This window comes from Oncorhynchus masou, chromosome 13 (assembly GCF_036934945.1).
Source record: "Oncorhynchus masou masou isolate Uvic2021 chromosome 13, UVic_Omas_1.1, whole genome shotgun sequence".
NCBI classification, from domain to species: Eukaryota; Metazoa; Chordata; class Actinopteri; order Salmoniformes; family Salmonidae; genus Oncorhynchus; species Oncorhynchus masou.
The window spans coordinates 86,509,465-86,524,664 of NC_088224.1; the positions used below are offsets into that span (position 1 = coordinate 86,509,465).

The following is a 15,200-nucleotide window of genomic DNA, read 5'->3' on the forward strand; positions in this document are numbered from 1 at the left end:
ACTGTCTGAGTGACTGTGTGGCTGCAGCTGACTGACTGACTGAGTGACTGTGTGGCTGCAGCTGACTGACTGCCTGGTGACTGTGTGGCTGCAGCTGACTGACTGCCTGAGTGACTGTGTGGCTGTAGCAGCTGACTGACTGACTGAGTGACTGTGTGGCTGTAGCAGCTGACTGACTGCCTGAGTGACTGTGTGGCTGCAGCTGACTGACTGCCTGAGTGACTGTGTGGCTGCAGCAGAAGCATCTGACTGACTGCCTGAGTGACTGTGTGGCTGCATCAGTAGCTGACTGACTGACTGAGTGACTGTGTGGCTGTAGCAGCTGACTGACTGTCTGAGTGACTGTGTGGCTGTAGCAGCTGACTGATTGACTGAGTGACTGTGTGGCTGCATCAGTAGCTGACTGACTGTCTGAGTGACTGTGTGGCTGTAGCAGCTGACTGACTGTCTGAGTGACTGTGTAGCTCATTCAGTAGCTGACTGATTGACTTTCTGACAGGCAAGGACATGAATGATACACCTTTACAGAGAAACATGACAGACAGTTTTACTATCTACCAGCAGCTACCAAATTTTCTATTGTAACCTTCTCTCCTTAACCCCTCTCACACACGTACTATCTCAATCCTCCGTTATCTCTATCTCTCTCTCATATTCCCTCTCTTCTCTGTTATATCCCACCCTGAATCCTGACTCATATTCCCTCTCTTCTCTGTTATATCCCACCCTGAATCCTGACTCATATTCCCTCTCTTCTCTGTTATATCCCACCCTGAATCCTGACTCATATTCCCTCTCTTCTCTGTTATGTCCCACCCTGAATCCTGACTCATATTCCCTCTCTTCTCTGTTATATCCCACCCTGAATCCTGACTCATATTCCCTCTCTTCTCTGTTATATCCCACCCTGAATCCTGACTCATATTCCCTCTCTTCTCTGTTATATCCCACCCTGAATCCTGACTCATATTCCCTCTCTTCTCTGTTATATCCCACCCTGAATCCTGACTCATATTCCCTCTCTTCTCTGTTATATCCCACCCTGAATCCTGACTCATATTCCCTCTCTTGTCTGTTATATCCCACCCTGAATCCTGACTCATATTCCCTCTCTTCTCTGTTATATCCCACCCTGAATCCTGACTCATATTCCCTCTCTTCTCTGTTATATCCCACCCTGAATCCTGACTCATATTCCCTCTCTTGTCTGTTATATCCCACCCTGAATCCTGACTCATATTCCCTCTCTTCTCTGTTATATCCCACCCTGAATCCTGACTCATATTCCCTCTCTTGTCTGTTATATCCCACCCTGAATCCTGACTCATATTCCCTCTCTTGTCTGTTATATCCCACCCTGAATCCTGACTCATATTCCCTCTCTTCTCTGTTATATCCCACCCTGAATCCTGACTCGTATTCCCTCTCTTCTCTGTTATATCCCACCCTGAATCCTGACTCATATTCCCTCTCTTCTCTGTTATATCCCACCCTGAATCCTGACTCATATTCCCCTATCTTCTCTGTTATATCCCACCCTGAATCCTGACTCATATTCCCTCTCTTCTCTGTTATATCCCACCCTGAATCCTGACTCATATTCCCTCTCTTCTCTGTTATATCCCACCCTGAATCCTGACTCATATTCCCTCTCTTCTCTGTTATATCCCACCCTGAATCCTGACTCATATTCCCCTATCTTCTCTGTTATATCCCACCCTGAATCCTGACTCATATTCCCTCTCTTGTCTGTTATATCCCACCCTGAATCCTGACTCATATTCCCTCTCTTCTCTGTTATATCCCACCCTGAATCCTGACTCATATTCCCTCTCTTCTCTGTTATATCCCACCCTGAATCCTGACTCATATTCCCTCTCTTCTCTGTTATATCCCACCCTGAATCCTGACTCATATTCCCCTATCTTCTCTGTTATATCCCACCCTGAATCCTGACTCATATTCCCTCTCTTCTCTGTTATATCCCACCCTGAATCCTGACTCATATTCTCCTATCTTCTCTCTCATTTAGCAATAAGGCCCAAGGGGGTGTGATATATTGTCTGCATACCACGGTTCAGGGTTGTTCTTATACTTGACGCATCACGGAGTGGCTGGATTCAGCCCTTAGCCGTGGTATAACGGCTATATATCACAAACCCAAAGGTGCCTCATTGCTTTGATAAACCGGTTGCCAACAATGTAAGGCAAGGAATGACTCATCTAAATTGAAAATGATGTTTTTTTAATAAATACAATCTGCCATAATAGTAGTCCTGACAAAAGTTGCGTTGCTGAGCTGGTTGCTATGCAATAGAACCACAGGCTAGCTAGCCAGCATACAATACATGTATGTAAAGAAAAACGAGCATTAGCACGACTTCCAGAGTGACTAACACATGCCAATTATGTATTCATGTTGATCTGAATGTTGCCATGTATTGGGTACGAATGAAAAAAATGTCCCATGTTATCGTTTGTTGTTTGCTTGCCCACGTTGTCATTTGTTGGCTCCAAGCTGTTGGAAATATTAGCTGTTCTTTTAGCTGGGGGAGCTGCTGCTGCAATGTCAGATAGAATAGTGCTCCACCACTTCCTCGCTTCCAGTAACTTCCAGAGAGGTTTCGGATCTGTGTCCACTGACAGACATTATTTATCGTGTCTCTAGTCTGGCATCCAGCAGTTTCTGGATCATGGTGTTTCAGAGTCAGTGGTTTGTTTAAATCGTGACGTGCCAGCTATTTTGCAGATCTTTGGCAGCATTGTTGCGAGGGTGTTCTCTCCACTCTTTTGAGTACCTGAAACGTAAAACAAAATAACGTTAGCTAATATTTAGGCCTACATAGCTACCGCTTATATTGCCAGGGTAAATTAGATTGAGCTAGCTGGCTAACAGTTACATAAGCATATGTATCCGTTAACAGATTACCATTTCGGGTGGAGGTACAACGCGGGGCGTCGGAGGGAAGGAGGTGCAGATATTTCTTAGGGGAAGCTACTGGACAGAGGGGATCCCACGGCAGGTCAAACAGAAATCCCAGTCTCTCTGCATGTCGTGTTCATCTATGGCTGCGTAGTGGGCAGCTTTGTCACACGCATCTTTCCTCAATTTTTTAATTCCGACTACAAACACATTGTTGCTCGTTGTGAATTCAGAGTCCTTCTGTATATTCCATGCCAATCTGAGAGTAGGGTAGTTGATATGTCGGTTGAAACCAGTTCTGAGTCCAGCATATCTACTAATCACATATTCGTCGCCATTCATGTTCCTCACTGAACCATAAATGTCCCATAGAATGACATTCAGCTCCATTTTTGTTGTATTCCCAAACTCACAATTTATCAATTTTTCTGTACCCCAGTCAGTGAAGCACGTAAGTGCCCATTTAGTTTATTTCACGCTGTTTCTTTTCATTTATTTTTCTCTCAAGTTCATCTAAACGCTTATTTTCTAAATCGGAATGTCAAACTATTGTTTATGTAGCCATTGTATGAAGGTGAAAAGGCTCAAGGATATCAACGTGGCTGAACGTCATCGTCATGGTATACAGTCACACATACACAAAGATGAAAGCTGTTTTAGCCAATCAGCTTTCAATGCTCAAACTACCTGGTTTATAATCTGCTATAAACCACGCTGAAACCTGGGCCTAGCATACCAGCCTGGCCTCTCTTGTGTAGTGGCGTGACATGTGAGTCAGGAGACTCTGTCCTCCTATCTCCTATCTCACTGTGCCCCATGTTCCTGACCCTGGTATGTAGTCCTCTGACATGTGAGTCAGGAGACTCTGTCCTCCTATCTCCTATCTCACTGTGCCCCATGTTCCTGACCCTGGTATGTAGTCCTCTGACATGTGAGTCAGGAGACTCTGTCCTCCTATCTCCTATCTCACTGTGCCCCATGTTCCTGACCCAGGTATGTAGTCCTCTGACATGTGTCAGGAGACTCTGTCCTCCTATCTCCTATCTCATGTGCCCCATGTTCCTGACCCTGGTATGTAGTCCTCTGACATGTGAGTCAGGAGACTCTGTCCTCCTATCTCCTATCTCACTGTGCCCCATGTTCCTGACCCTGGTATGTAGTCCTCTGACATGTGAGTCAGGAGACTCTGTCCTCCTATCTCCTATCTCACTGTGCCCCATGTTCCTGACCCTGGTATGTAGTCCTCTGACATGTGAGTCAGGAGACTCTGTCCTCCTATCTCCTATCTCACTGTGCCCCATGTTCCTGACCCTGGTATGTAGTCCTCTGACATGTGAGTCAGGAGACTCTGTCCTCCTATCTCCTATCTCACTGTGCCCCATGTTCCTGACCCTGGTATGTAGTCCTCTGACATGTGAGTCAGGAGACTCTGTCCTCCTATCTCCTATCTCACTGTGCCCCATGTTCCTGACCCTGGTATGTAGTCCTCTGACATGTGAGTCAGGAGACTCTGTCCTCCTATCTCCTATCTCACTGTGCCCCCATGTTCCTGACCCTGGTAACTGACTCCTTTCTTATCTCTTGTGAGATGTCCTCCTATCTCCTATCTCACTGTGCCCCATGTTCCTGACCCTGGTATGTAGTCCTCTGACATGTGAGTCAGGAGACTCTGTCCTCCTATCTCCTATCTCACTGTGCCCCATGTTCCTGACCCAGGTATGTAGTCCTCTGACAGCTGGCCGGGGACTAATGAACTCTCCTTTCTTATCTCTTAGGATGTGTCAGGCTGGGTGTGAATGTGTGTGTGTGTGTGTGTGTGTGTGTGTGTGTGTGTGTGTGTGTGTGTGTGTGTGTGTGTGTGTGTGTGTGTGTGTGTGTGTGTGTGTGTGTGTGTGTGTGTGTGTGTGTGTGTGTGTTTGCCAATGGGGGTTTATTTTGGGACATAATCTGGGACACAGAAATTGCCACAGATACTGTAAAGCCTGGGGCTGCCTAACGACCAAAATCACCTGACTCATGCTGCCACAGTACAATTCCCATAGACTCTAAACTAAGCTCTGATACTATGCATGAAAACAATAAGAGAAAATCCCTTCCTTTCACATAGGATAATGGAACGGTGATATCAGTTATAATCCAACATTTCACAAGAATAGTTCAATCCTGAACAGGTCACGAACAAAGGGATGCAGGCCTAGAATACACTATTTACTTTAGATGTCAAAGGTGTAACCATTAAATATTGTTCGAAAAAAGCTAAATAACAAAACAAGAAAATTGATGTTTGTCTTGATCATGGTCATGTCGAGGTGAACGAACAAAGTAGATCATGCGATGTGATGTGGCCCTGGCTCTCGTGTGGGGTTGTATTGCCCGCTGGAGGCTATGCGAGGAAAGGCAAGGAACAGAATATGAGAGGTTCTTTTCCTCTCGCCACGCGGTACCTGCTGCAGCGAGATTGAAATGCGAGAGACTGTCAGGAGTCTATGGCTACATTCCTATCTCTATTCACAGAGAGAGTCAGAGAGAGAGAGAGAGAGAGAGAGAGAGAGAGAGAGAGAGAGGGAGAGAGAGAGAGGGGGAGAGAGGGAGAGAGAGAGGGAGAGGGAGAAGAGAGCAAGAGCGAGAGCGAGAGAAAGAGAGAGAGAGAAAGTCAAGTTTAGTTGTGTCATGTGCTTCCACCCAAAAAGTCACAAGATAAACTGTAGTATGAACTGTGTATGATGTCAACATATTGAAGTTAGTAATTTTCTGTATATAGTAGCCATAGACACGAAAACCCTCCTCCGTGTGTGTGAGTGTGTGTGTGTGTGTGTGTGTTTGTGTGTGTGTGTATACAGAACCACCCTCCCCGGGTGCACACACGAACGCACGCGCCTCTCTCCCTTCCAACAGAGAGAAAAAAGAGAGTTCCCTGACCCGCGCTCCCATTGCGACAGTCAGCGCGCGCTCCTCCTTCTTTCTCTGAGCACCGCCGACACCATCCAGAACCAACGGCAACTTCCCTTCCATCTTTCCCTCGTTATTCCCCCTCTCTCGCCATTCGCTCCCTCTCTCTTCACTTTAAGCTCATTCCCGTGATCTCTAAAGAAGAGCCGAACGAGAAAGAGTCTTTGCTGTGATCCACAGAGGGTTAGCGCATCGGACAGTGCTGGGAAGTTTAAGCCAAAAGGAGAGTGCAATTTTGCCTTGCTACACTGTTGAACGTTCGTCGAGAGAAGCAAGCAAGCAAGCTGAGGACCTGCATCATAAGCAAAGTGGATTGAAAAAAAAGAGAACATTGTATTCCAATCACGTCTTCATTTTCTCTCTCTCCTGCCAGAGCGGGAGGAGAGAGAGAGAGCGAGGGACAGAGAGAGAGAAAGAAAGAGAGAGAGAGAGCTCAACGGGAAAATATCGTAGGAAGAGAGGCAGAGGAGAGAGAAAGAGAGAGAGAGAGAGAGAGATTCAACAATATTTAAACTAGTGGCGTTTTTTTCCGGATGCTGTTAAATTGCAGTGCCAAAGTAAGGTGAGTGGTGCGTGTGTGCATCTACGTGTGTGTTAATGCGTATGTGTGTTGCATATAGCTAAGCCTCGGACGTGGAAGGGGAAGAAGGAAAGCACTCGTTGATAATGAGAACGGAACAGAGGAATCTGGGTATCCTATCTGATCAATGGGAATTTGTTTACCATATTCAACGGTTTCGAGACGATGTCACGACGAAAGCAACTGCAGTACTCTTGGCATGCGTTTCAGCAGCTTCTCTTCGTATCCATATAGGTGCTTTTTCTATACATTTTATATTCCCCAGTTTCTACTATTATTCAGGTTTGCCAATTCTTTAAGATTCAACAGATATATTGTCAATTTCCTTATTTATCATTTCCTTATTTTTTCCTTGTAGACTATCGTTTCCATAACCTATGTCCCTTCATGGATACAGCTACATTGTGCTAACAGCTTGTGGTTTGGTCTATGTGCAGGTTTTGATTGCGTTATGCTATATGAATGTGTGAGACTCATTCCTATGCATATCTTCCTTTGCCTCTCTCCTTCTCTCCGTCTCTCAACAGCCCGTAACGGAAGAAAGGGATATCTCACCTTCCCCGCCACAAGGGCACCTCACACGCAGGAGATGTGAAGTCAGATCCCCTTAAACTGAGTAGGTACCCCGGGATATAACAGCTGATACCCTGGGAATATAACCATTTACCACCAGCTGTGGGACGCAGAAATGCTAAACGATGGGGAAGATTCGGGGAGAATGCGTTCGGACTGACTGGATATCGATTATTCTCTCTTTTGAGTGTTTTGGGAATTGTGTTTTATTTCAGTACCACCCGGTTTAATGGACAGCGCACGCGGGAGTTTTATGTGTTTTCCATGGGATTTCAGAACCACGGAGAGCGCATAAATTTGAAATACAAGCCACATGGTGGAGGCAGGGCACTGGGAACATACAAAGTGCACTATTCATCGCAATCTGTATGTGTGTGTGTGCGTGTGCTTGCGCGTGTGCAGTTTTAACACGAGTGGAGACAACGGTAAAGGGAATCGTTTCATAGGTGAAGTGCCCTAAAAAATGACAACTTTTTTTTATCTTACAATGACCATAAGGACCGGGGGCTAAGGGAATTCACGGGCGGGGAGACGACAGATTCATACAGGCAGGCGTGCTGCGTGGGAGAGGAGAGTAGCGCTTGCCAACAGAACCTCTCAGAGTTACTTTGTATTTCTCTCTCTATCCCTTTAGCAGCGGATCTCATCTAACGTTCATCTAGTTGTTCTGAAATCTGATATTATATTTACATATGGAGGTTAGGCTAAACATATCTGTTTTGGGTAGGCTATGAACAGTCTGCAGTCAATTGGTTCTCAAACCGCAATATGGGATCTGTTGTTACTTTGATGTTTTGATTAGAAAGGGTTCAGTGCCGATCTGACAAATAAGGCATGATGCCCAAACGTCCTCTAGTCCTCTCTGGTCCGTACCTTGAGCCATGGTGACAGCTCAGTCCTTGTCCAGTCCCTCGGTTAACGGAGTATAGCTCACGCTATGGTATGATTAATCTGGCGAAACCTGCACCGTCATTAATTTTCACAACAACACAGCGAACTCCGGTGTCTGATTTACCGGGAGAGGTTGGCTATGTTATGTAATAAATACCGAGAGATCACCTCTCCTCTCCACTCTTCACGGCCACCTGCTGTTGCCTTTATTTATTCATTGAGATAAGCATCTTTGAGTTTGATTTATTTTAACCTTAGGCTAGTGGTAGATCCTCGGTGTTGTGAAATATTGTGACCTTAACAAGGGTCTAATAGGGGAGAATTATTATTATTATTATTATTATTTTTTGGTTGGTGTGTAATGAGCTAAACAGTGAGTTGGCTACATCAATAAGCCAATATCATTGTATTCTTTCATTTCCACGTGCACCTTCCATAATTTAATATCTCTCTATATTTCTCTCCTCTCTTTTTCTCACTCTTCACCCGCTTACCCTTTGTGTGTGATGTGTGTGAATGTGTGTGAATGTGTGTGTGTATTTGTGTGCCCCCTTTCCCATCTCCCCTCTCTCTCTCTCTCTCTCTCTCTCTCTCTCTTCTCTACTGTTGCAGTGCTGTGAAGTGGCTTGCCATAGCCGTGACTTCATCAGGTCTCAGTGAGGATGCTGTGGGTTACCTTGCTGAGCACCATAGCCTTAGGATGGACCACCCCAATCCCACTGCTGGAGGACTCGGAGGAGATCGACGAGCCCTGTTTCGAGCCCTGCTACTGCCAAGTCAAAGAGGGCGTCTTTCACGTCCACTGTGACAGCAAAGGATTTACGAACGTCAGTCAGATCTCCCAGACATGGACACGGCCCTTCAAACTCAACCTGCAGAGGAACTCCATGAGGAAGCTGTACTTCAACAGTTTTCTTCACCTCAACAACGCCGTGTCCATTAATCTGGGGAATAATGCGCTCCAGGACATCCACGCCGGAGCATTTAACGGATTGGGAATTCTGAAACGGCTGTTCCTGCATGAGAACAAACTAGAGGTTTTCCGGAATGACACCTTCCTGGGTCTGGAAAGCTTGGAATACCTGCAGGCGGACTATAATGTCATCAAGAGGATAGAGAGCGGAGCCTTCAGGCACCTCCACAAACTCAGAGTGCTCATTCTAAATGACAATCTGATACCAGTCCTGCCCTGCTACCTATTTAGGTCGGTGTCACTAACACACCTGGACCTGAGGGGAAACCGTTTAAAGACTTTACCATATAAGGGCACGTTGGAATATGTGGGGCGGAGCCTGATGGAGATTCAGCTAGAGGAGAATCCATGGATCTGTGAGTGTGATATAGTTCAGCTTAAAACATGGTTGGAACGCGTTCCCTACACAGCACTGGTAGGAGAGATCACCTGCGAGTACCCCTTCCACTTGCACGGGAAAGATTTACGAGAGATCAAACGCAGTGAGCTCTGTCCGTTACTTTCAGACGTGGAAATCGAGGTCAAACTGGGAATCCCCGGTCTCCATTTAACAACGAGAACACGTGGCCAACGAAACCTTCCTCCATGCTGTCTTCGTTCCACAACACGGCGTCGTCTGTGGAGTACAAAGAGAGACATGTCAAACCCACCAAACGGCCCAGGCCCACCAAAAACTCTCCAACCCCTCGTAGCCTCTATCCCGGCCAGAACCAGCCCCCCATAGCTGGCTACCAGACCCGCCCCCCCATCCCTATCGTCTGCCCCTCTGGGTGTATGTGCAACCTCCATATCAACGACCTGGGGCTAACGGTCAACTGTAAAGAGAAGGGCTTTCATAATATCTCAGAGCTCCTGCCCAGGCCCCTAAATGCCAAGAAACTTTACCTGAGCGGGAATCTAATACAGAAAATCTACCGGTCTGATTTCTGGAACTTTTCCAGTTTGGATTTACTACACTTGGGGAATAACCGGATATCGTACGTCCAGGAAGGGGCGTTTATCAACCTTCCCAACCTGAAGAGTTTGTATCTGAATGGGAACGACATTGAGAGGCTAACTCCCGGTATGTTCCGGGGCTTACAGACGTTGAGTTATCTGTATTTTGAGTATAACGTTATTCGTGAGATCCAGCCGGCGTCATTCTCTCTCATGCCCAGCCTTCAGCTTGTTTTCCTCAACGATAACCTCCTCCGCACCCTCCCGACCGACGCCTTCGCAGGCACCAGCCTGGCGCGACTCAACCTCCGCAATAACTACTTCCTGTCCCTGCCCGTGCGTGGTGTTCTAGAACACCTGCATTCCATCGTCCAGGTGGACCTTCATCAGAACCCCTGGGACTGCTCCTGTGACATCATCCCCCTCAAAAGCTGGATGGAGAAGCTGTCCTCTGTCATCATGGTTAGTGATGTCATCTGTAAGACTCCTGATTTTGCCTTTGGGAAGGATCTGAGGTCGCTGGATGCTGAGATCATCTGTCCAGAGATGAAATACTCATCTGGACCCTCCCCAGCTCTCCTCCCCTCTGATGACATGACCACCGGTAGCTCTGGTCTGGGGGAGGCTGTGGGGAGGGGGCCGGTGCCTCTATCAGTCCTCATCCTCAGTCTTCTCGTTCTGTTCATCTCAGCGGTTTTCGTGGCCGCGGGCCTCTTCGCCTTCGTTCTGCGGAGACGGAAGAAGCTGCCCTTTAGGAAACGCTCTGAGGTGGATCTGACGGGAATCCAGATGCAGTGCAGGATATTCGAGGATCCGCCGAGACAGACCAGCAGTGGAAGCATAGGCTCACCAGAAAAGCCACCCAGCGGACACACACATACACATTCACACACTCATGGTCACGTTGGCCACACACACAGTCACGGTCACGTCTATGATTACATTCCTCACCCTGTGACGCAGATGTGCAACAACCCCATTTACAAGCCCCGGGAGGGGGAGATAGGGGAGCAGTTTGCAGAAACAAAAGAGAACAACAGTAATTACCGAACCCTCTTAGAGAAGGAGAGAGAATGGACCCTAGCCATGTCTAACTCACAGCTCAACACTATCGTCACGGTAAACCACAATAAAGGGGATAAATCAGGATTTCACGAGAACGGCGGACTGTGTCCCACCGTGATTGACAGCCAGAGACCCAAGCCGACTGTTGGCTTCGTAGACTGTCTGTATGGAACGGTCCCAAAACTAAAGGATATGCACGTCGCACACGCACACCCACCCGGTATGCAATACCCGGACTTACAACAGGACGCACGTCTCAAGGAGACGTTGCTGTTCACAGCGGGTAAAGGCTGCTTCCCTGACCCATCCCAAAGCGATTATCTTGAGTTAAGAGCCAAACTCCAAACAAAGCCGGATTACCTCGAAGTATTGGAGAAATCATATCGGTTCTAACACACGGAGAATAGCATAGGCTACATACAAACACACACTCTCACTTTTCCATAACCCAAACGGAACAAAATCACGGACAAAAACGAAACAAAAAAGCAGCATGATATTAAAATTAAAAAGTATATTACTAAACGTTTTCCCACCAAAATTGCTTTGGAGGAAAGGCCATTCTCAGATATTCAATGAAGTGCCTTTTTTCAGAGTAGCCAGCAATGTTATCAACCCTTATTTTTATATGGAACAGATTGGTCTATATACCAAGGAGGGTGAGAGACCAAGAAAGAGAGGCACCGGGAGAATCACAACATCCGAAAATATACCCCATCAAATCGAGCCCTTCATACGATCTCAAAAGGTGGAGTGGAGTAACCCCGTGCGCGAGAGGAGCTAGAGCAGGATTTCTCCGTGTCCGTTGGGCTCATGTTTCTGTCTCTCTGTCTTTTACGTGGATATATCAACGCCCGGGTTCCGTGCACATGAAGTTTGTAGGAAATAAATAAAACATAAAAATGGATGAATTTGCAGTTTGCTGCATGCACTCGCTCCCATTGCAGTGGTGAGGGATTTGCTCAGAACTATCAGTCACGTGTTAATAGCGATACTGTAACACATTATGGGTCAGTGTTCTATTTCATTTTATATATTAGTATCATTATTATTATTATTAAAGAGGACTACTATCTATATCTGGGTGCAATTCTCAAGGACGTACTCACCCAAGGATGAAAATAACATTTGTGAATATATTATATGATGACGCTGAAGGTTTTCTGGAATTTCACGCACTTTCTTAAGAACAATGCTTCGGATTATCTCATCGACACTACCGGCTTTGTAGGAGGCACTTTTAATGTTTTCTCTCTCACAAAGATTTGAAGAAAATATCTGCATATATTTATTCTGTAATTTCAGTGAACATTTTATTGTAAAGGTAATGTTAAATCAATGTATAGTGAATATGCGTATGGTATAGCCTTCTTAATAAAAACTCTTAAATGAAACGAAAAGGGTGCTACCACGGAACGTTTGTGAACAACGTAGAGGTAATGTGTTTGGTATAGCGCTATACTGTGCTGTGTCTGTCTGTGCATTGCAGAATGATACATTGACATTTCCAGTGGCTTGATTACATTTTTAGTTGTGCTGCTGTTGGCAAGGATATGTGAATTCCGCTGCTACTCTGCAATGGTAGCCTACTTCAGGTAGGCTCGAGTCGGGAAGGCGTGCAACTATGAGTGTAGCTGGTGATACAAATGAGAGAAAGAGAGGGATACGTCATTGGGAGATGCAGAATTGAAAATGGCCCAATGAATGAATCAAGTTTTGTCCGAAGGGTAATATAAATGCACCATGTGTTCCCATTTTCTTGCTACAGTTTTCATATGAAAGTTCAACGAATTATCGAGAAAGGCCGCGAGTCTGAACGAGAGACGTACTCTCCAGTGCGCACTTGATGCTCATTCGCTGCAGAATGACATTACAGATATTGTCCACACGAGGGCGACAGAGGGACACTCAGATTGCCAGTTCAATAACTGTACTGCTGGTTTGTTAGAAAACTATTGCCAGACTGTTCTCCTATCATTAGACTGCAATACATTTAATCCACTACCAAATTAAACACTAGGCCGGAACATTATTAAATATGGTCCATTATATTTTTTCAAATTTAAATCCAATAATCATCAGAGAACATTATGTTGTCTTTGTATTATTAATGTGATCAGTAGAATCTGAGGAGTTTACATTAATCCCATGCAGGTAATATAATGGTTATTGTTATATAAAGGATGTTCTATATCGATCATGTATTTTTGAATGGCCTTAAATAGGGAGAACACACATGACAGGGAAATAGGTTTCAAGCAATGTCATTCAACTCAAACCAATTGATAATTTGAAGTTCCATATCATGTAAAGGCCCAGTGCAGTCAAAAACGGATTTCAATGTGTTTTATACATATATTTCCACTCTATGAGGTTGGAATAATTTAAGAGCTGTTGTAAAAGAACGCCTGAAATGTCACCCTTTTCGGGTGGGATGGAGTTTTGGTCTGCCTGGTGACATCATCAGGTGGTAAATAGACGAATAATAAACAGTGTTCCAAACCTCCCTGCCAATAACAGCAATTTTTCTCTGTTCCCCTCCCATCTCAGACCACTCCCAGACAATTCTAGCAAAATTCCTGCTCGAGGACTTTGTTCTTTTTTTTTTTTCTTTTTTTTGTTTCTTAATGACCATGTTACTTGAAAATAATCCCAGTAAGGTACTTAATTGTTACCCAGAAATGATTTGATTTTGAGATAAAAAAAACGGCTGCATTGGACCTTTAAGATGTTACTTGTTGGTTGGGGGCGGAGCCAGAAAAGGAGGTAATTGAGACAGATAAGGAGATGTTGCATTTTGCAGGAAAGTTGAGTGATCTTGAAGACATATTAATGTTGAAAGGAATGTCATGTCCATCTGTAATTTAGTTTATTATTTATTAGTCATCAGGAGCACAAAACTACGTATATATGTTTCTATCATGGTCACTGTCACCCCATTTGACAATCTGTCTCTAACAAACACACACACACACACACACACACACACACACACACACACACACACACACACACACACACACACACACACACACACACACACACACACACACACACACACACACACACACACACACACACACACACACACACACACACACACACACACACCAAATGAGTATACACATTGAGCAGGCCTTCATTATTAGCACTGTAGCATCACATTAGGCGAAGGTCTATAAGATTGAGTTTGTCTGCCCCACCCTCCATCCCCATTCCTCCTCCCCAACCAGACTGATTGAGGTCAGCACTTTTCTGCATGCACTCTGTTTGATTTAAACAAACCTGAATTATTCTATTTTAAACGCTACGTAGGGTTCCATAATGATCCACCTTGATATTTCTGTGATTCAGTAAGGTGACACGGCCCACTATTTTCATTCATGTTATTTGGGGCTTAATTGATTCTCTGTTTGGTTCCGACCACACATGCGCTTGTTGATTACGTTCTAATAAATCCTATTGTTATCCTACTCATATCTCATATCTTTTGTAAAGCCATGCTCTGTATTCATGGAGAAACTACATCTAGGCTTTAGGAGGAAAAGGGTTCATCATGACTTTGTAAAGCCATTCTCTGTATTCATGGAGAAACTACATCTAGGCTTTAGGAGGAAAAGGGTTCATCATGACTTTGTAAAGCCATTCTCTGTATTCATGGAGAAACTACATCTAGGCTTTAGGAGGAAAAGGGTTCATCATGACTTTGTAAAGCCATGCTCTGTATTCATGGAGAAACTACATCTAGGCTTTAGGAGGTAAAAGGTTCATCATGACTTTGTAAAGCCATTCTCTGTATTCATGGAGAAACTACATCTAGGCTTTAGGAGGTAAAAGGTTCATCATGACTTTGTAAAGCCATGCTCTGTATTCATGGAGAAACTACATCTAGGCTTTAGGAGGAAAAGGGTTCATCATGACTTTGTAAAGCCATGCTCTGTATTCATGGAGAAACTACATCTAGGCTTTAGGAGGAAAAGGGTTCATCATGACTTTGTAAAGCCATGCTCTGTATTCATGGAGAAACTACATCTAGGCTTTAGGAGGTAAAGGGTTCATCATGACTTTGTAAAGCCATGCTCTGTATTCATGGAGAAACTACATCTAGGCTTTAGGAGGAAAAGGGTTCATCATGACTTTGTAAAGCCATTCTCTGTATTCATGGAGAAACTACATCTAGGCTTTAGGAGGAAAAGGGTTCATCATGACTTTGTAAAGCCATGCTCTGTATTCATGGAGAAACTACATCTAGGCTTTAGGAGGTAAAAGGTTCATCATGACTTTGTAAAGCCATTCTCTGTATTCATGGA

General features: G+C 45.0%; 1 protein-coding gene and 1 pseudogene across 1 annotated transcript; one reads left to right on the forward strand and one right to left on the reverse strand.

Moving 5' to 3' along the window:
* Nucleotides 1-4,468, reverse strand: part of LOC135553459 (putative uncharacterized protein DDB_G0271606) — a 20,960-nt pseudogene extending 16,492 nt beyond the window's left edge.
* Nucleotides 4,469-5,914: 1,446 nt separating this feature from the next.
* On the forward strand, nt 5,915-14,363 carry LOC135553172 (SLIT and NTRK-like protein 3). The gene is given in 4 exon segments (XM_064985335.1): nt 5,915-6,434; nt 6,980-7,068; nt 8,529-9,425; nt 9,428-14,363. Coding segments are annotated over 2 exon segments (2,703 nt in total). The 5' UTR covers nt 5,915-6,434; nt 6,980-7,068; nt 8,529-8,578; the 3' UTR covers nt 11,284-14,363.
* The last annotated feature ends 837 nt before the right edge of the window (nt 14,364-15,200 follow it).